This window comes from Columba livia, chromosome 3, assembly GCF_036013475.1.
Source record: "Columba livia isolate bColLiv1 breed racing homer chromosome 3, bColLiv1.pat.W.v2, whole genome shotgun sequence".
NCBI classification, from domain to species: Eukaryota; Metazoa; Chordata; class Aves; order Columbiformes; family Columbidae; genus Columba; species Columba livia.
Genome location: NC_088604.1, coordinates 4,638,735 through 4,661,422, shown reverse-complemented (window position 1 = coordinate 4,661,422; position 22,688 = coordinate 4,638,735). Strand labels below are relative to the sequence as shown.

At 39.5% G+C, this 22,688-nt stretch overlaps 1 protein-coding gene across 2 annotated transcripts in view; it reads right to left on the bottom strand.

Moving 5' to 3' along the window:
* Positions 1 to 22,688, bottom strand: part of PKHD1 (PKHD1 ciliary IPT domain containing fibrocystin/polyductin) — a 278,356-nt gene that overhangs the window by 72,113 nt on the left and 183,555 nt on the right. For both annotated transcript variants that reach the window (XM_065055657.1, XM_065055656.1), the window contains exons 53-59: positions 15,960 to 16,073; positions 13,452 to 13,539; positions 10,971 to 11,125; positions 8,936 to 9,088; positions 6,931 to 7,809; positions 5,624 to 5,786; positions 2,975 to 3,135 (exon numbers count right to left, since the gene is read on the bottom strand). In XM_065055657.1, the coding sequence (XP_064911729.1) occupies positions 2,975 to 3,135; positions 5,624 to 5,786; positions 6,931 to 7,809; positions 8,936 to 9,088; positions 10,971 to 11,125; positions 13,452 to 13,539; positions 15,960 to 16,073 (1,713 nt within the window). The remainder of the gene's footprint in view (positions 1 to 2,974; positions 3,136 to 5,623; positions 5,787 to 6,930; positions 7,810 to 8,935; positions 9,089 to 10,970; positions 11,126 to 13,451; positions 13,540 to 15,959; positions 16,074 to 22,688) is intronic.

The window sequence follows — 22,688 nt, the reverse complement described above, 5'->3', positions numbered from 1 at the left end:
CACTTTTGGACAATATGCTAGATAATCTCAGCTATGCTCCCTCTAAATGAAAGTTTGGACCAGATGACCCTTTGAGGTCCTTTCCAACCTCAGGTGTTCTATGACTTTGTGATTCTATGACTATTCAGCCTGAATTGCTTTAAAATATGCCTTGAACATATCTGCCAGCAGGAAGACACTATGTGTGTTTGCAGTCTCTAGGTTAAAACTTGGAATGCTTGAGTTCGCCTCTCAGACATCCATGTATCAGCTCACCTAACTTCTGCCCTTAAGGTGTCATTCATTGAAGATCATTGAAGGCAATGGAAGTGGGTTCAGATGAATCTTCTACCAGCCTCTGGTCCACCAAGGGAACAAAATGAACTTCAGGGGTTGGATATTGTTGGGTTACAGGCATTGTCATGAGGCAGTACGATAACAGAGACTTTTAATTATTACAGATAGACAGCAAATGGTTGAAACTCTAACTACAGAATTATGGTTGTATTAGCAACCCTTTGTGGAACGGGGGTTTAAACCTGGACACAGAAATCAGTTGAGTACACAAATTGTTCATTTATCCTTCATTTCTCAGCTAGACACACCCCTGTTTATAGCTAATTCTGCTGTACAACTTGTGATCCTGGTATTTCCTATATCCTGGTACCATTTAGTGCTCCAGGGCTGGCCCCAAGCTCTTTTGTAAGAGGTTCGGTATAGACATGAGTTTGGAGAGAAAAACATTTTGTCATCCAAAAATGGCAGCTCAAAGAGATTACAATAATTACGAATTCATGTTAAACTCATTAAATTGTTTTGGATAATTTGAAAAATGATAATGTGAAAGTTCTTCATAAATGATTTAGGGGAGGAGTTGTTGGAAAACATCACATTCTAAACTTTTGCAACATTATATTTAAAAGAAAGAAAGAGCAAAAAAGTACCCTTAAATTAAAAAATAATTATGCGTTGTTTGACTCAAAACTGCTTTTGTTGTTGCTCCTTTTTCTTTTAGCAGAAATAATAAGAAAAATCTTGGATCTGTTCCCTCCTGTTTTGTTGTTGTTTTCCTTCTGAATTATGTGGTTTATCCAGAAAACTAAAACTTCATTTTTATGCTAACAACTCTGCTTCTACAGAAAGTCACAATAAAAAGGTCTGGTCTGTGACCCAAATTGCTAACACAGCAGGTAAAAGATCCAGCACAAAGGAAGACAAAACCAAACAAAAATGTGGATACATGATTAAAACTAACTTTTAAAATAAAATAAATAAATAAAAACATTTCATCTCTAAATAAAAACATTTCATGGCTCACTACTGCCCATCTACAGTGGGCAAGACTCAGGAAGCCAAGCGGTCCCTCCTTGCCGATAGCATACACACACATCTATATAATATATACACGAATAATATATTCTATATTGAGTGTGTCTTGAATGAAATACATAATATGAATTTAGGAACATTAATATTGCATTGAATGGTCCACTCTGTCCCTGTTATGGCTCTCATAGCGGAGAGGAGAGGAGAGGAGAGGAGAGGAGAGGAGAGGAGAGGAGAGGAGAGGAGAGGAGAGGAGAGGAGAGGAGAGGAGAGGAGAGGAGAGGAGAGGAGAGGAGAGGAGAGGAGAGGAGAGGAGAGGAGAGGAGAGGAGAGGAGAGGAGAGGAGAGGAGAGGAGAGGAGAGGAGAGGAGAGGAGAGGAGACCATGATTTCACCTTAGCATCAAGCTGTGCCTTTCTAAATGTCAGCCTTGAGAGGAAAGGAACTGCAGGTCAGAATGAGAAATACAGAGGAATTTAGCACACAATTGTGAAGGGGAAAAAAAAAATCCTCATTCATATCTGAGCAGCAAGAAGAAAACACAGCAATTTCGTTACAGCCTCAAGAGGCAAGGCATCATTTACCATATGTTGTCACCTGCATTACACAAGGAGATAAACCCTGTGGAGTACAGGTTGCACTATCAGTGGAGTTTAGATGGTGGGGATTCCTGGCACACATATGACTGTGTGCTAAAAATGATGTGAACCTAAATAAAATCCAGGTTCTGCACGCAAAAGCATGTCTGCATTAATATGCAGGTGCTTAGTGGTAATACTGCTAGGGTGTTAATGCTTGCACGTGATTCATAATCAGGGCAGAAAAGGTAAAAAAACAGTGTGTTTGCATTGAGAGAATACATTAATCAGCCTTGTGAGCAGCCAGTTAGAGCAGGATCCTTGGAGGAAAAGCTTTTACTGGATACACATTAGACACTTTGTTTAAAGATTAAAGTTCTCGTGTTAAATCAGTTTTAGAGTGGGATAGAAAACAGGATTAATTGCCGTCCCTTCCATCAGTCTCCCATACCGCTGGAGTCACAAATGATGCGCCTCTTCAGCAAAGCGGCCGCCATCAGCAGCAGGTGCAGGAAATGCTAATTGTAATTAAAGAGTTTATTTGGAATCAGGGAGCAGAGTTTTAATCAGGATGTGAACAGAACCTTGCTGTGTGAACCTTCAGAAAGTGGTTACCAAGCCATTTTAAACCAGAGAGAGGAGCTTTTAAACTTCTGGAGTGGGTTTTCAGCTTGATTATCTCCTCAGTGGGATGCGGATGAATATCCTCGCTGGGCCAATTATTGTTATTATTTTGTACTTACATAGCATTTACATGGTATGTCTTACTTAATGCTCTCAGAGGACCTTGCAAAGGGCAGGTAAGTTCTGTTCTGGTCTTAAAATTAGTGAATTAATCCTTAAAGAAGCTGAGGATGCCAGGTGACATGATTCTGCAAGAGGGTTTGGTGGATACAGAACTGTGCAATGAGGCCCCCAAGACTTCTACACTGTAATTCACTACATCTATCCTGGAAAAGCATCACACAATGTAGAACCACCATCATCTTGACCTTGGTTGCAGGTGTAAGTGAAAGCCTGTGGTGAAATCACATCTCATGGCTCAAATGAAGACATGACTTCATAAGAACTTCAGACAACACAAGCACTTACCAGCTTGCAAGTAGAACTGCGTCCATTCAAATTCTGACTTTGGGAAAACAGAAATGGGTGGTTCTAGGTCCAGGATGCCTCCATCCAAATCCTTGAAAAGGGCCTTCCTTGAACCTTTGCATCTTTTTTCAGGGAACATGGTGTCTTCAGAGGTCTGTACACTGACAGGTAGGAGAGGCAATGTTATTATGAAGAAGAGAGCAAAGGAAAACGATTATGCTGTTGTTTGTAATTTATTTACACTGGCCACAAACACTTCTGAACATACATGCAATGTCTTGATATTTACTGTCTGAACGCACATGTCCAAGAAGAGAGAAAAAAAATGGAAAACAGGCTAAAATGAACGAAACCTAAGCATATCAGTTGAGGTCTGGCATACTCTGAAAAGAAATTCTGTTTCATACCCAAACAGACAAAAAAAAAAACTTCAAAGAGAAAACTCATACTAATAAGACACACTCCATAAGGATTAATTTGTTTATGAACCTGTTTTCTTTCTTGTTGTTTTGCTTTCATACCAAGGTATTTGGGACTGTGTCTGCCCTAATTTATTTTCTAATAATTTGGAGAAGATTCAATATAATTTTGGTTGTTTTGATGGGCTTAAAGTGAATTGTGCATTGATCTCACCTCAAAGCTACACCTGAGCCAGGGTTTCCTCACTCAACCACACGTATCTAGTAGGAAGTGATTATTCCCCTGGTACTGTCTCCCAGACAATGAATAGCTATTTCATTCTTTCTAATGAGAGGTTCAGATCCTAAGAATATAATAAAATTATACTTTGAAAATAAGACTAATAAGGAAAGAGGTTTCAGAGCATTAGTCCAAAATAGAACAAAGTTCTTTTTGGGTAGCACGATGAATTATCTTGGCAAACTACATCTAATTTTCAAATAAGTTTATCCAATTTTATCACCACTATACTCTCAGGAGTAAATTGTAATTTTAGTGTTTTGAAACAGTCAGAAAAGCTTATAAATTTTTATATAGATCATTAAAGACTGGCTTTCACAGAGGGAAGTACCTGCAACAGGGCAGGTTTGTTGGAGGGGAACTCATCTCACCTGAAACATATATAGGACAGTTGAGATTAACAATTTTCCAGACAAGGGTCTCTATTGATTACAGAATGAGTTTAGTGTCTTCTTTAGATGACATGCCTAATTTTTGGATCATTGAAGTGCAGTAAGCTCAATCACATATTAAGAATCTTAAGTGCTTTTATCCTCATTTTGACTTAAGGTTTAACACAGCTTCAAGTAACTGGCCATATCACTCCTATTACAAAATACAATGAGATACAATGACTTGTAATCCAGCAAATTCCATGGAGACATCTTCAGATCACCACGTGGATACACATGAAGTCTTGAAGAAAACTTAGAATTTCTTGTGCTCAGATTAGAAAAAAACAATTACTGATATTTTTAATACCACAAACAGATACAGGCAGAGATTTACAGTAAGGGCAGAGAAGCAAATGAGAAGGGCAGAGAACCAAATCAACCTCAGACTACTAAGAAAGCACTCAGTAATCAATGTGTATTCATCATGTTTGAGAATCACCAGCTCTCGCAGTGGACTGTGTATTCAGCAGCTCACTAATAGTATAATATTGCGGGATGGATACAAGAGTGGAACATAATGGGAGCTGACAAGCTGGACAGGTCTCAGAAATCCACACGCAAAGTAATGCCCAGAGCAAAAAAGCAAAAATATAGAATAAAATAAAAATTCTGGCAAAAAAGCTGGAGGGGCTCTAAACATAGCAGTGTGGGACACCTCCAATTATTTTTGACTGGCAAGTGGAGTCCACTTTTTTGCTACTTCAAGGCTTTCCTGACATAGCCTCTGTATTGTGTTCGCTGGATGTAATAAATAAATAGGCATGTGGTTTCCACTGGACGTGGTATGTTTAAACTGCTGCTACTTAACTTAAGGTTACAGATGGAGTTCTCCCCTCCCTTCTCCACGTTCCTTCACATGGAGATGACATTCTCCCTGGGCAGAAGCAGTTCTGGCAATCATTTGACATCTCAGAGCCTTGCCTGGTACTGATCAACATTTCTGATGCGATCTCGCAGGCAAAAATCAAGCTCTGCTTCCCTGACAAAAAGGACATTCCCTGTCTCAGGGGATTTTTTGCTGGAGGTCCTGACATTTTCTGAAGCCTGAGGCTGAGAAGTCGGAGATGCTCACGATGGAGTTTTAAGAAATAGGATGTGTGAAGCTTGTTTTGCTATATGAATGTCAGTAAAAGGGGAAATCCAAGAGGACTGGTCTGGAAACGCACCTTGATGGAATCTGAACATCAGATTTAAAATTTGTCCTAAACTAAGCTTGGTTTTTCTTTGATTTGGTTTGTTCTTTCTGGATTTGTGTTTTTCTGTGCATGTTTGTTTGATGTCTGAGCTTGCTCATTCTTGCCAGCCAGGAGCAGTACAAGAGTAGTGACAGAGACAAAGAATGGGAATGATCTGCAGACAGACTTCCAGTCTAAATTAATTGCTTAAGCTCTTTGTAAGAAAATACAAAAGGACAGGTGAAACAAACAAAGGTGAGGATAGTCCCAAAACTGTAGGTGTTTTTGTTTGTTTTTTTCACAAACCATTGAAACAGATAGTTCAATATAAAGTATACTACCTTGTTGGATGAAAGTAGAACTTGTCTTTCTCATTGACGTGTAACATCCTCGATGTCTCCGCTGTGATAAGAGGCATGATGCCTAAATGGTCAGCGTTTGACATGATGCAGACATCCCTGTCTTCACTGTAGCAGCTCTTTGTAAAACCAGTAAAGGTGACTCCTGTCAGGTATTAAGAGAAGATCAAGTGAGAAAAAGAGGTTAGAGGAGTGCCAGAACCAGAGAGAGAAAGATTCCTTTCTATGACACTTTCCATGTTAAATTGCCCCCTTATATGTATGTATATATAAACATGTACAAATCATTTTTAGATCATACTAAATGCAATCTTCTGTTTGCTTTAGTATATTCCATAGCCAAGTTATGTCTTAAGTTGACACAAATCAAGTCATGCCTGTAGGAAGTGAAATCAAAGGAAACAGTAAGTGGGAAAGAAACAAACAAACAAAAAAAAATGTTTAATAAATTTTCACTTGAATCAGAACCAGATTAATGACAACCTGACTTAGATGGTTTATCCACTTGCCAGATGTTAATATAAGATGAGTTGGGTCTGGTGAGATGTGCTTGGCTCTGCCACTGAACTCTTGTGCAGCTACAAAACCCATGTTTTGCCACAAATTTTCTGTGAGACCTTGGGCAAGTCTATTTGTGTTTTTCTGTCTCCCTTTTTACTCAGTAAAAAGAGCATAATGTATTTTCTTACACAAGTAGGGAGCAGTGAGGGATAAAGACATGAAAAACTATGATCCCACCACAGCAACCTGTTATCTATGTTCTGCTATATGCAAATATTACTCTGGGGACAATAAAATCCATTTGAACCAAAGAAGTAGGATACATAACTGATGTTTATCCCTCTTGTGCAATCCCTTATAACAATAAAAGCCATAACTGTTTCTGTGCAGCTGTAGTCATTATGTTCTATGCAAATTCTATACAAAGTGTGCTATTGCCTTCTCAAATTTGTTATCTTTATTTAGCTAGAGGTAACTATAGATCAGAGAGATAAATCAAGTGGAAAAATAGCACAGAAGGCAGGCATATTTATAGTAAAAAACATACATGACATAATTAAACTGCAGTAGATTCAGGAAGTGAAACCTATCAATCAATTTTTTTCTATTATTATTATTATTTAACTGTATCAAACTGAAGAAAATTCTGTTATTAATATCACTGAGGCTGGGATTTTCACACCATGTCCCTTTGCGGGTGTGGAAGTCTACAACTTCAGTTGGAAAAATGTAATTAGTCAAGAAAAACAGTGACAAAATTGTCTGGTCAGTGGATATGGAAGACCAACCTTTCAACTTCATGAGTCCCAGGACTTTTGGACAATGTTTGGTTTTGTGCCACGGGTTACCTGGCCTTTGGCCAGGAACAGTGGTAAATGTAGGCCATAAAATCCCAACGCGACCTCTTAGAGGGTTGTATGGTGGTCGATCCTTGGCTGTTAGATCAGCTGAGTGAGGCTTGATCCTGTCACTGATGCAGTCAAAGGTTGAGCTTGTTGCGACGATGATGGAGTTTCTAAGTTCAATGAGTCTTTCCCCCGTGTGGCATTGCTCAGCATAGAGACAGTGCACTACCAGCATGAGACCCACCGTGTTGTCCACCAGCACCACATTGTCCACGATGACACTGCTGTCAAGGTGGAACATGACACCGTAGTCATAATTTTTATAGGATAGAAAACCTGTAATCCTAGTGCAGGTCTGAAATCCATCTCCCTGATACAGATGAATACCATGGAGACTTGAATGGGCCACATTTTCACTGCAATACTCTCCATCTAGAAAACACTCTTGACCCCTGATATGGAAGCCGATTCGCTCAGATCCTGCCACGGCATTGCCACAGAGGGAGACACCAACAGCAAGGTTCACCTTGATGCCAGCAATCCAGTTTAATAAGCCTTCTGGTTGCCTGCTCAGAATAACAAGATTCCTGATGAGGGAATGATTTTGTCCTTCCAAATCGATGCCAGGTCCAACCGTGTTGAACACCGTGTTATTGTGCAAAGTGATCCAGTTGCTCATGACCACTTTAATGCCAACACCACAGCTACTATGAATGCTGGATGACACCACCGAGGACCCTTGAGATATATTCCTGAATTCGACAGCAGAAAGCTGAGGAGGCCCGAAGTTCAAAAGTTCCACATTCAAGAGCTGAAGGACACCTGCAGTGAGATAACTGTAGTGAAATAAAAGCTTACAAAATTACTAAGAACTGCTAAGAATGACACCCATTTAAACAACACTCGGGCAAAAAACAGTAGGCAATCTCTGTCAGTATATCCAGTAATAGGCATTTGTTCATATTTTATATATAAAGTTATAGTAGAAACCAGCCAACCACAGAACAGCCCCTCATAAAATATTCCATTACTTATGAAATATTATTAGTACTCATGTTTGATACATGTCACATGGTCACAGTTTGCTTAGAATTGCATAGCACATGTAAATGGGTACATCTGCTGTCAGACAACCCTTTTTTGGACAGAAATGGTCTGGCTGATGAATCACAGAGTCACAGAATCACAGAATGTCAGGGGTTGGAAGGGACCTTAAAAGCTCATCCAGTCCAATCCCCCTGCCAGAGCAGAAACACCCAGATGAGGTTACACAGGAAGGTGTCCAGGCGGGTTGGAATGTCTGCAGAGAAGGAGACTCCACAACCCCCCTGGGCAACCTGTTCCAGGTTCTGCCACCCTCACTGGGGAGAAGTTTCTTCTCAAATTTAAGTGAAACCTCTTGTGTTCCAGTTTGAACCCATTCCCCCTTGTCCTACCATTGCTTGTCACTGAAAAGAGGCTGGCTCCATCCTCATGGCACTCAGCCTTTATATATTTATAAACATTAATGAGGTCAGCCCTCAGTCTCCTCCATGCTCAAGAGCCCCAGCTCCCTCAGCCTTTCCTCACATAGGAGATACTCCACTCCCTTCAGCATCTTCATGACTCTAAGCTGGACTCTCTCCAGCAGTTCCCTGTCCTTCTGGAACTGAGGGGCCCAGAACCGGACACAATATTCCAGGTGTGGTCTCACCAGGGCAGAGTAGAGGGGCAGGAGAACCTCTCTGACCTACTGACCACCCCCCTTCTAATCCACCCCAGGTCCCAATGGCCTTTATGGCCACAAGGGCCCAGTGCTGGCTCATGGTCATCCTGCTGCCCCAGGACCTCCAGGTCCCTTTCCCCTACACTGCTCTCTTACAGGTCATTCCCCAACCTATACTGAAACCTGAGGTTGTTCCTGCCCAGATGCAAGACTCTACATTGAAGACAGGTAAATCTCAACTACCTTGGAACTCTGTCCCATTGGAATCTGTCACACGTCCCACCAACACCCTCCCAGCACAAGCCACATCAGCCTTGATCTGCACGTTGCGTGTTAGGAGTCCAACCTCTGCAGCCAAAGGGATGTGTCTTCCATCTCCTGTATCATGGGAAAGCCCTGGGGAGTTTTAGAGAGAAAATGTGATAAGTGTCTATCCTACCCATAAACCAGCACTTTGAGGGACATAAAGCCTGACAGCTCATGCACAGCTTCTCTGCAGAATCTGCATTGACATTCAGGTGTGTTTTTCCTACAGCACAATCTACGTGGATCAACACAAAAACAGAAATGCCACTTGCCCATCAAATATTCACTGTGCATTTATATTTTACCAACATACTTCATCTTTAGAAAAAGAAGGTGCTAAATCTTTTCCCTGCGGTGTGTAGATGACAAATCAATGAACAGATTCACACTTCATTTTTTTTCTAAGCTATATGTTCTGGAATTATTCTTCAAACAATGCAGAGTTGATCTCCATAAATTTTCATTAGGATCACACCAACAACAATGCTAAAAAAACAATTTGCTACAGAGTCTTAGCTGCATATGTTTTCTGAAACAGTTTTCTAAATGAGACTTTTCAGAGTTTATGTAGGTGTCTAGCTTGGAATTCATCTCAGCTGACTTCAGATATCTACAGACAAGATTTAGTCATCCAGACTGTTTTTATGTACAATGGAGAGCAACAGGCAATTCTCAAGTGCAACTTTTTTATCTATTTTACACAACTGCTTTAGGGGGAGATGAAATACGAGTGAGCAGTATGTATTTTTCTGCATTGGTTATCAAGGGAGCTGAGAGTGACAAGCTCATGTGTGAACATTTGCTGTAGAGATCTACATTTGCCCAGGTGAATCCCAGTATTTACATAGCTCTTAATTCTCCCATCAGTTTTTTTTTTTTTTTCCAGCTATATCTAACAACTGCTGCAGTAGTCGGTGTGTATGTAATAATTTCATCTCAGGATACATTTACTATATCTACATTAGCTAAGAAAGTAGATTAAGAACCATTCTCTGGCAAGTTTCTTCCTTCCCTAGCAAAAAAAGAAAGGTCATGCATAGAATACCGGAAATGGGGTCTAGATGTTCTGTCATTTGAACTACATGTGGTTTTTGAACAATGCAATCGTCACATAAAACTGTGCGATGGAGTCTATTATAGATTAACACTATGGATAATTGCAGAACAGGGCTCAGTTCCAAGTGAAGTTTTATTTACTAGCACAGGTATAGCCGTTTAAAACACGTATTTCTGAACCTATTTATCCATCATAATAACTTCTGTGCCTAATAGCTTGAATAAAGACTAAAATAGAAAAAAAAACAAAAACAATCGTAATGCATATGAAAAATCCTGGTTTGGGATCTTCCAAATCTGACTTGTTAATAAAAATTATTTTACTTTTGTTAAATAGATGGTAGTAAATATACTTTATGGGCTTAAATAAAATTAAATAAGTTATCAAAAGTTCCTCTCTTTATCCAGTCAAATACAGATCCCGTATAATCTATACAGGAAATAGAGCTAAATACAGATTTCACATTTATTTACATATTAGATTACAAATACATTCATTTCATTCCATGGAGTTAATAAAGGTTTACACTCAAAACTCCATGAGTCTTGTTATTTTAAAATTTGAAAAAAAAAGGTGTGTGTTTGGTTGGGTTTTTATATCAGTTTTTGGCACACCACATAAATTATACAAATTACCTAAAAAATATCTGCATTTATTTTTTTCCTTTAAAATTTCAGTTACTTTCTCTCTCTGTTGACCAGTTCTACTTAAAACATGAAACACCAGGAAGTTTTCCAGAAGTATTTAGCACTAAATTAATTCTATTCACAGAAATTCAAGTTAGAATCAGTTATTCTGTGCAACACTGAACATCACATTTTCAGTATCGAAACAGCAAGAAAACAACAGGTGGGATCTTCGTGAGGTCTGGAACTGAAAATTAAGCATCAGAAGATAGAAAGACAGATTCCTTACCAATATGCCTGTGCAGAAGACGTTCATGAATTCTTATGTTAGGACCATTGACCTCTTTTAGCGTAACTACTTCAGCTTGGTGGGCTTCGTAGGAGGAAGAGCTGATCACAATATCTCCACCATGATCCCAATCCACTTCATCTTCCACAAAAATCCTGCAATGCCAAGTTATTAGGCAAATGCCATTAAAATTATGAGAGTTATGCTGACGGATTTCCTAAAAAATGAACAACAGTTTTGCCTAGGTAGATCTCAGAAAGAATCCACAGGCTATCACAGAACATTTTGGGTTGCAAGGGACCTTAAAGACCACCTAGATCCAACTCCTCTGCCATGGGCAGGAGCAACTTCCACTGGACCATGTTACTTAAAACCACACCCAGCCTGGTCTTCACAGAATCACAGAATCATTGTGGTTGGAAGAGACCCTTAAGATCGAGTCCAACCATTAACATCGAACACTTCCGTGGATGGGGCATCCACAGCTTCTCTGGGCAGCCTGTTCTAGTGTCTCACCACTCTCATGGGGAAGAATTTCTTCCTTGTATCTAACATAAATCTACCGTTTTTCAGTTTAAAAGCTTTACCCTTGGTCCTCTTGCTGTGAGTCCTTGTAAAATGTCCCTCCTCCTCCTTTCTTATAGGTCCCCTTTAGGTACTGGAAGGCCACAATAAGGTCTGCTCGGAGTCTTCTCTTCTCCAGGATGAACAACCCCAACTCTCTCAGCCTGCCTTCACAGGAGAGGTGTTCCACCCCTCTGATCATCTTCGTGGCCTCCTCTGGAATTGCTCAAACAGGTCTGTGACCTTTTTATGTTGAGGACCTCAGATCTGGAAGCAGAACTGCAGGTGAGGTCTCGACAAAGAGGAGCAAAGGAGGAGATGGCCATGCTGCTGGTGATGCACACCAGGACATGGTTGGCTTTCTGGGCTGCAATTGCAGGTTGCCAGGTCACGTTGAGCTTCTCATCCATCAACACCCCCAACTGTCAATGCACAAGCCACTGCTTCCTTCTCCCTTCTACTCTGCCCTGGTGATACCACACCTGGAATATTGTGTCCAGTTCTGGGCCTCTCAGTTCCAGAAGGACAGGGAACTGCTGGGGAGAGTCCAGCGAAGGGCAACAAAGATGCTGAAAGGAGTTGAACATCTCCCATGTGAGGAAGGGCTGAGGGAACTGGGGCTCTGGAGCTTGGAGAAAAAGAGACTGAGGGGTGACCTCATTAATGTTTATAAATATGGAAAGGGTGAGTGTCAGGAGGATGGAGCCAGGCTTTTATCGACGACAACCAATGATAGGACAAGCGGTAATGGGTACAAACTGGAGCACAAGAGGTTCCACTTAAATATGAGAAGAAACTTCTTCCCAGTGAGGGTGACAGACATTGGAACGGGCTACCCAGGGAGGTTGTGGAGTCTCCTTCTCTGCAGACATTCAAACCCGCCTGGACACCTTCCTGTGTAACCTCATCTGGGTGCTCCTGCTCCATGGGGGGATTGGACTGGATTAGCTTTTGAGGTCCCTTCCATCCCCTGACATCCTGTGATTCTGTGATTCTGTGATTCCATATACTAATGCTGACTTTCCTATTTCTTCTACCTAAGCACCTTAAGTCTTAGCTGGCTATTAGTAGACTTATAATGACAAATACCTTTTATTTTCCTTTTTATTTATTTTAACAATGGAAATAAATGTTTGTGCCCTATTTAAGACCAAGGAATGAACTCTGAATACTTGTATCTTAGCACCTCATGATATTTTATCCAAAAAATATCAGCAGAGCAATATCAGCCTAGTTCCATTTCACCAAGTGCTGAAATTGTACGTTTTGGACAATAGTCTGCTTACTGAGAACACTGATCTTATTCAGGCAAAAAGAACAATTTCCAGAGGATAATTCTAATGTTTCGTGGTTTGAATTAGCATCTGAAACTATCTTGCATCCTGCTTGTGAGGTCTTTGTGGTTCCATTGCCCATCTCTACAACAAGATTCCCAACAATTCCTTCCTTAAATGCAGATATTTCACCTCTTTCAACAATTCCAAGGACTTTTTGTTACGCCTGACTGATGGTTGTTTTTTTCTTTGAATACATGTATTTCAGTTTAAAATTAAGTGCTTGGAAGAATTACAGTGAAAGGCAATAAAAATTTTGTGTGACACAGAATCAAGAATGAGAAAGGCAAAGATAGAGATGTAGGAAAGCAAGGAAGAAGGATGGAAAGACAGAAGGAAGCAAAGAAGGACAGAAGGAAAGAAGAAAATATCGGTTTCATTCTTCTTTAAAATTCAAATTAATTGAAAAATTGTATAATTTTCTTGCAAGGTGTAACATAACGGTTCTCCTTCTATTTAGACATATTTGAAACAGAGCCTATCACAAAGGTAAAGAGCAACGAAAGTCACAGTAACATTAATACAAATCATAGGAACAGGAGCCCAAACTTAATATTTGGTGGCATATTTGGGAATATACTACCTTTCATTGCCAGAAGCAACATTGGCTCCCAGATGTGTCCAAGACATCTTGGGATAAGCACTATAAATTTGCACCTTTCCATAAACCCCTGGAAAAAAACAGAGTTAAAGAAACAGAAAAAAGAACAAAGGTTAAGGGAGAGACTTGGGAAGAAATGAACCAATAATTAAAACCATGGGAATCTTTAAATTTATTAAAGCATGTTTCTGTATTTTATGAAAAGTGCCAAAACAGCACAGAACCTCCACAATCTGGGGCCACCAACTTGTCCCCAAGGATGTGGAACCACCAACGTGTCCCCAATGTGTCCCAAACAACGTGGGGCCCCCAACGTGCCACCATCTTGTCCCTAATGTGTCCCAAAAGTGTCACCAATGAGCCATCAATGTGTCCCTAAGAAACTCTGGCCACCAATGTGTCCCCAACTTGTCCCCAAGGACCTGAGGCCACCAACAGGTCCAGTGGGAACCCAGGTGTCTATGACAGGACCCAGGTGTCTGGAATGGACCCTGGCATCCGGAAGGGGACTCAGGCATCTGGGGATGTCGAGTCCAGGGGAAACCCAGGTGTGCGGAGGGGACCGAGGTGTCCAGGAGAGACCCAGAAGTTGAAAAAGTACCCAGGAATTTGGGAGGGACCCATGAGTTCGGAAGGGACCCAGTTGTTTGGGAAGGACCCAGGAGTCTGGGAGGGAGCCAAGTGTTCAGGAGGGACCCAGGAGTTCAGGAGGGTCCTAGGAGTTCTGGAGGGACCCAGGTGTCTGGGAAGGACCCAGCTGTTCAAGAGGGACCCAGGAGTTTGGGAGGGAACCAGGAGTTCGGGAAGGACAGAGTTGTCCAGGGGACTCAGGATTTTGGGAGGTACCCAGGTGTCTGGGAAGGACCCAGGAAATCAGAAGGGACTCAGGCGTCTGGGAGGGACCCAGGAGTTTAGAAATGACCCACGTCTCTGGGAGGGACCAAAGATTTCAGAAGGGACCCAAGAGTTCGGGAAAGACCCAGGCATCTGGGAGGAACCCAGGAGTTTAGGAGGGACCCAGGAGTTTGGGTAGTCATAAATGATTAATAAAGTAAAATGACTATCACATAGAAAGGCAGTAAGGAGGATTGTACCACGGAAGTCTCATTAACTCAAATTTGAATTGCAGATACAGGTATCTGCCTTAAAAAGAAAAAATCATAAATCATCTATCTAAGAAAACAAATTAAGTAGAAACCGTGGGAATGAAAGCTAGGAAATTTACTCATCTATTATTTATATTTCTGATCTGTAAATAAATCATTTTTTTCTGGAAAGGAGATCGAAAACCAGGGCAAAAAGCCAAAATATAGGAACTTTTCATATAGGTGACACGTTTAAGAGGAATATTGAACAGTTCTGAAGTCTCAGTTGATCCTTGATCATGTGTTAAGCCACAGCAGCACATATATTTTATTTTCTAGCCCTTAAAATTGTGGAAAGTCAAATTTCTATATCTTGTTTTACTTCAACTCTTAAGTAATTTAGACTTAAAAAAACCCTCACCGTCCATTTCATTGTCAATTTGGTTTCCCTCTTGCTTTCCAAACATTCCACTTAATTGCTTGATCAACGTATTCAATAGTTTCTCAATGTTATTATAGTGTAGTAGTTTCTCAGTGTCACACATTGGGGATTTTTTTGTTTCTCTATTGATTTTTTTCCTCCGAATTTCTTTAGTATCCTACAAATCTTGATGCTGGAAATTTCTCTTGAGAATAGTTTGAATTTCTACCGTCTTTCCAAAACTTGAGCAATGAACAAAGTCTTGCAATGCTCAAGCGTTATTTAAAACATTTTAAAATGTGGAAAGCAGAAAAATTAGCTTATTTCTCAGCCATAATTACATGAGGACATGTGAAAGTTAATATAAACCTTTTTGTCAATCTATGGGTTCAAATGTTTGGAAATATTTATCTGTATGCATTTGAATCCATCTGGTGTAATGGGATGTAATTCATCTCACTCGAGTCAGACATTTAAACTAGTGATGTCAGTTTAAGCTCATCATCCTAGACTGGAAACTTGAGGGCAATTTGTTCCACCCTAAGAGAAACCGAAGACAAACCAAGACCAAACACCCCCTGGTAACGTGCATTTATCTCCACTCAACAAGGTGGTTTTAATATCTTTAGTTTTTACAATGACCATTTACAAATCTCAAATGTAGAACCAAGACACTTAAATCTAGAACCAAGACTCTCAAATATAGTCTCAAGAATCTCAAATCTAGAACCAAGTCTCCAGTTTCTCATATGAAGACCTCAGGATTTGACACTTAGTTTCTTGCTTCTGTCAAGTTTTGCCCAAGCAAAATCTCCACAGAAAACCCAGGAACTAACCTGGTGAAAATTAAAAAATTTAGCTCAAAAACTGTGCATACCTTTGTTAGATGTTTCCCTGTACGTCACAGCAACAGGTTCAACAGCGGTAGATTTGCCTATTGCCTAAAATAGGTTTCTTATGAAAAGATAAACTCGTGTTTCATACCAATACTCCCTGGGTGGACATTTATTCCTTTCAGATGATCACAATAAATGTCTTCAGAGGCACGAAGAAGGACCAGCAGCTTTAAGTCCCTTTCTAGGGGGTGTTGAAAAGAACCTGCAATAAAGAGACAACAGCAACAACTACAGAGGTATCAATACCTTTTGTAATGGTGAACTGGGAAGGGGCACTGGGGTACATTAATCCAAATTCAGAGGTCTAAGTGACTGAGCTTTTTCCTCTTCGACCCATTTTTGCCTTTCAACTCCATTACAATTTCACCTGTTCCCAGGTGTGCCTGTTTTGTTAAAAACATGTTTCTCTTTTAGTGAATTTGCCTGTCAGCTAAAGTCTTCGTATTAGATGCATTTTTCTGAAAAGCCAGATACATGTTTTGGGTAGACATAGCAATGAAATGCGAGGTCATTGATAAGGATGGATGCACATCTCGCTAGAGGAGCAACAAGAAGCAAGTGACCAAAAAAATGACCATCGGAGTATAACATCCCATTCATGTGATAGTTCATATAAAAGTGGGAGATCATGAGGATCTCGTCCCTTTTCCTGATGGCCAACATTAGGAGAGGACCTTGCGAGTCATCCCTGAGAACCGAGGCCAGTGACAGACTGAATCCAGTTCCATTGGCTGGAGAGTCCAGTCCAGGACTTCAGATGCCGGCTCTGCAGTTGCCAGGACTTTCAAGATTGGTTTGGTATATTTTGTATTATTTTCTCTATTTTTATTAGTAGCATTAGTAAAACATTTTTAATTTTTCCAGCTCTCTTCTCTCTGTCCTTCTTTCCCTCCTGATCGTCTGTCCTTAGTGGGAAGGGGGGAAGAGGGAGGGGGAAAAGGGGATAATGGGGGGAGAGGGAATTAACAATACATCTGCCACAGTTTTGTTGTCACCCAGCAATCAAAACCTCAACACCAGATAATCATGAGTTCTTTATCCACAACTGGTAAAATGGTCTTTCAAACCAATTGAACAATAGAGGGAAATGAACAGGGGAAAAGAAAAATATCCAAGAAGTTTTGGTGTGTGTGATGTTGCTCAACTTGTGGTGATAAATCTGGTCAGTAAAACCTTATTTCACTTATTTCACTGAGAGTAGTTTATATTTTCAGAAGAAAATGGCCCAGCACTAAACAGATACTAAGGAGAAAAAAGTAGGACAGTTTTTGCCCTGGAGAAATGTATGTCGAGTCCAGTAAAAGAGTTCAGCGTTCCTTTAAAATTAGAGATTAAATCAATTATGCAACAGAAAACTGCAGCAGATGTAGAACTAAAATATATATACATATCTGTACAAAATTAGCCAGCCTGTCATGTTCTTTTAATATTTAAAAATTACTAGTTTGGAAAAGGGAGGTGATTTTGTATCCTAAAGAGCCATTCCTGTTTAAGAGCATTTTTTTAATTAAGTGAAATCAGTAAATAAATTAATTGTTCCCCACTGATGTCTGACTGATATATATGGATATTTAAAGTCTCTGTACAGCTTCTAAATGAGTAAAAGACAAACAATACAAAACTTACATGCTCCACATCTAATATATCTCTCATTAGTGAGTTCATACCTTTTCTGGGGACATTAACTACACTGAAGACCGAAGAAAGACTCAACAAAATTTTTTTGAGAACTTTATATCGATGTTACTACGTTATTCACAATTTTTCCTAATCATTATGATGTTCCCTTAAAGTGGAGGATTATTATTAACTCTCGTTATGAATTGTTGTTGGTGTTATTATTGGTATTATTATTTTACTGCTGGTTGCAAAGCATTTACTATTTCTTCTACTTAGGTTAGTTGGAAATAGCTATGATATATCCTATACTCAGCTCGATTTTAAAACAAATTTTAATTAGGCTCCTGGGCTTAGCAATCACAAACAAATGCTGGAAAAATGTGAATTCTGAAAGCTTGAACTGGAAGCTGTTACACCTTAAAGTGAATTACATCTACATTTAGCTAAAATTTGTGACTTTAAGTCTTAAAAAGCATCTTGATAGGTTAATGTTAGCATTGTTGAAGAAGAAAACAAACACACAAAAACAAAAATACAATCAGAGTGGGAAACAGAAAAGTTATAATAAAGCTATTCATAGTAGCTCACCACCATATTAAATCATTAGGAAAAAAAATTTAAAATGGCAAGTTAATGTTTACAGAAATGCTTCAGTGGCTGGAAACTGTAAATAGTATAAATGAATATAGGAGATATCTATGAGTGGAAAAGTTAGATTTAAGTATCTAGAACAAAAATAATACTTGCTTAGTTCACTTAATAGTTCTGTGGAGTTAAATCAGTGGATTTCAGTAACTTGAATGCAAATGCTACAGAAAACTGAGCCCAGAAACTCATTGCACTATTAAGCTGGACTTTTCAGCACATTTGGGATCACTTACGATGTTTCAGAGCACACGAAGAAAGCGAATATTGTGCCAATATTTCAAACAAAGATAAAAGTAGGAGCCCCAGGTAATTACAGGCCTGTCAACTTGACACTGATTCTAGGGGAAAAATAAATAAAAATGGAATGTCCAACTCTGAACGCAATTAATAAATCATTAAAGGTGGATTACATAATTAATGCCAATCAATCTAGTTTTATAGAAATAAGGTCCTGTGAAACTTCCTTGTTATCATTTTCTAATGAGATTACAGGTTTAGTTGATAAAGATAATAGCTTTGATTTAATATAATTGGCTTCTCCAAGGCACTTGACTTAGTAGCTCAAAACTTTCTGATTCACAAACTACATGAGTACAACACAAACCTGCCACATACTAATTTACAGATTGACTGACTAGAATGGGATTATTGACCAAAACAGGTTTGGTCTTACAAGCTCTGTGGTATCCAACATTTTCTCAATGACCCAAAGCAGTGTGAAGATACTGAAAATAAGCAAGGTAAGGTGACACAAAAGGGAAAAAAGCAAAGAGATGGGTCAGCAAAGTCAGCAGTAATTTGGAAGCAAAGAACTAGGAAAGTGAAGAATGTTCATAATCCTTTATCAGGTCTAACTGCTGAAGAGGATAAAACCCTAGTATGTGAAAATAAAATAAAATAAAATAAAATAAAATAAAATAAAATAAAATAAAATAAAATAAAATAAAATAAAAATAACAGAGAGAAAGGTGTGCTCTTTCTACATAGATTTTCACTTATTCTGGACTGCAGCCTGGATCTAGTTTGCAGCTGAGTTTCAAAAGCATTTTCCATTGTTTTCATATCTCAGTTTTATTCCAGATGTTCCTCCTGACAGTTTTTTGTTGTGTTTTTCTCTTTTTTCCACAGCAAAACTCAGTTCTTTCCTAGAATAGTGGATGTTTTCTCCCTTCTAGCCTTTCCTTTCTTTACCACATAACACGCTGCAACAGCTGTTGTGTATAAGAGCAAGAAAATCTCTGAGATAAGATCCCATTGGCAAGAAGACTTTGCTAAGTGTCTTGCAGTGATTACCTCCAGTATCAGCACTGTGTTTCCTGAATTCAAGGCTTCTTGGACTCTGCCCACTCAGCTATTTTGAAAACAGTGATATATAGTCATCTGAAAGTCTGAAGAGTTTTTATTCATGGTCAAGACACAGCTGGATGGTCACCTAGTGCTGGTTCTCCTTCCTGAGCTGTTCCTTCAGACTGCACCCTGCAAAGAAGCCTGTAAAAGCAACTGTGAACAAGGAAACATGCCATGGATTGTCTCTTACAGATAGTGATGCCAAATGAATGGAAGAGATGAGAGACAGCAGAATAAAAAGCAGCTACCAGAAGTGAGAGATGAATGTCCAAGTATCCTGGTTTTGTTAAACACAAGTTTCTCTTTTAGTGAATTTGCCTGTCAGCTAAAGCTTTCAGATTAGCTGCTTTCCTGAAAGCCAGATACATGTTTTGGTAAACATAGCAATGGAATGCAAGGTCACTGGACTGATAAGGATGGATGCACATCTCAGGAGAGGGGCACCAAGAAACAGGTGACCAAAAAACTGACCAACTGAAGTATTCCATCCCATTCACGTGAATACTTGATATAAAAGTGGGAGATTATGAGGATCTCATCCTTTTTTCCTTATGGCTGACATTAGGAGAGGACCTTGAGAGTCTTGGGTGCTGGCTCTGAAGTTGCCGGGACTTTCAAGATTGGTTTTGTATATTTTGTATTACTTTATTTTTATTGGTACCATTAGTAAAACATTTTAAAATTTTCCAGCTCTCTTCCCTCTGTCCTTATTTCCCTCTCGATCGTCTGTTCTTAGTGAGAAGCGGGGGAGAGGGGATTAACAATACATTTGCCATGGTTTTATTGTCACCCATCAATCAAAACCTCAACACCAAGGAATAAGCAAGACACATAGAATAGGATTCACTTTGCATAACCACGCAGAATTAACCTAGAGTTAACTCACACCTGGTCTCATCTGTTGAGTCAGGATGCGTGTCGCGTTCAGAGTTAACTCATCCCTCATCCCATCTGTTAGGACGGGACAGATGGAGGTACTGGAGAAAATGGAAAAGAAGTGTTAACTGGTGAAACTCACTTGTGTCCTAAATGTTCTTATTAGGCTGAGCATTAATCATCACTAACACATGGCCATTTCATGAAGTACAGTGATGTATCCTTTGGGAAGTCATTATGAGGGTTCTTACTAGTACTGAAAAGCAAGATAAGAGGTGTCTGGGGTTTCATGTCCAGACAAAGAACCCATGAGCCAATTATGACCTTAGGCTTCTTGCCTCAAATGAGAGAAATGACTGACAGGCAGCCATCATGAGATATGCAAAAAAATAAAAATAAAGAAAATAAATAAAATAAAAAAATCCCCCATAAAAACCAAAAAGGATGTAAAAATTTGAGAGTGAAAAGAGAAATCCTGTCTGGATAGTTACTTGGTGAGCTCTACTACAAAAAGCAAAAATAGGCTGCCAGCAAAGACTAGCTGAGTACAGTGGAGTTCAGGATTCAATGGATCAATTTGTGGAAAGTGAGCTTCAGCATTTTCTGCAAACTTCTCAGGAGCTGAGGCCTTTGTTCAGAAGTGGAACAAGGCACTTTGTGTACGTATCATCTGTGCTTTAGTGCTTACTCATGGGTTAAAATGAATGGAACTACCCTAGCAGAGAATTGAAAAAAAAACCTCTGAGATGTTAAGCTCAACATTTCCTTTCTTCTTCTGACAGAGGTGTGCTAATGATATTTAGCAAATCACTTAATCTCTCTGAACCTCAAACTCTCCCTCTAAAACTGGAAAAATAGCTATTTTTTACAGCATGGCAACGCAGGAGGTAGAAATAAACAGTGTTTCTAAAATGCTATCACAAATATTTTCGTCAAAGAAGAGACTTCTAAAGTTTAAGAGAAAGAGAGAGGCTTCTTATCTGGGAGCTAGAGAATAAATAATGAAGAAGAAGTAACTGGAGAAGAAGTAATCAGGAAATCTCTCTGGGTCCAGCAACACTGGAGGTGGTTGGAGCACCCAGAGAAATTAAGGTGGTGATAGACCCACACTTTTACTTCTGGGTTGTCTGAACACTTTAACAGAGTTCTTGCAGTCCTTTACAAAGCTTTTATCATTTCATATCTCCCAGTGACTCTGTTGATCATAATTCGCGCTGGATTGCGATCATACATTGAAGAGGTGAGTGATGACAAAACCTACAGGAACAAAGGTGTCCCAAGAATTCTGATCTCCCAGCTATTACTGTATTTCTTGATGCCAATTTCCCTGCAAATTATTGCTTTAATAAAATTAATGAGGTTCCTGTTGATGTTTTCTAAGTTCCAATTTTACATTGTTTTGTTTTTTTTTTCCCTTTGTTATATATGTCTAATCATCACTAAGTTCCTGTGTACTTATCAACATATTTTACCATCTGACTTTTTTTTTCCCTGCAGAGAAGAAGCCAAGTGCTCTGAAGTGCATCAAAGAACAAGATTTGTTTGTAGAACTTATCGTTGTTCTCTAGAAGTTTAAGTGAACAAAATATTCAGGCTCTGTCAGAAATTCTTTGGTCCAGGCCACTGAATTAGAACCAATGGTGTGTGAACAAAGACTTCTGTGCTGAAAACAGGGCAAGGAGAAGTTACACAATAAAGAAGACCTGGGGATTTGGCTCACATAACGTCAACCTCAGATCTTGCTTGGGCAATGCTGCATGTTGATGTCCACATCTATTAAATCTGTTCACTAAACTGTCTTGTTATCTATTTCGTGTTGGGATTTCTTTGGGGTGTGGTAGAATTGGACAGATGGGCTTCAAAACCTTCCTTGGGGCGTGGAAGAGTCAGGGTTGGACAGATGGGCTCCAAGAAGTTGCCTTTAGGCCTCAAACACATGGGAAGAGAAAGAGGAATTAAAAAACAAAAACAAAAACATGCGCTTCCATTTTTATAAGCAAGTATAGAATCCAATGTAAGATGTGGGAAACCTGTGAAGTCTCTACCCACCCATCATCTCTCAGATGAAACTAGAGCAAGGACAGCTCTCCAGAAAATGCTAGATGAGGATTTGACAGCTGCAAATACCTGCTTGGCTTTTAATATCATTACTACTCACAGATGTGCTGGAGGGGAGTTTGTGCAGCAAAAAATTGCCTCGATGTTTTTAATAAGTGTTTTTAGCAACGAACACAGGCTCTTTTTTAAAACCAATATGAAACCATATTTAAACTACAAAAGAATGTAAGTAAGAAATGACTGAGACCCTTTTAAGTATATATATATA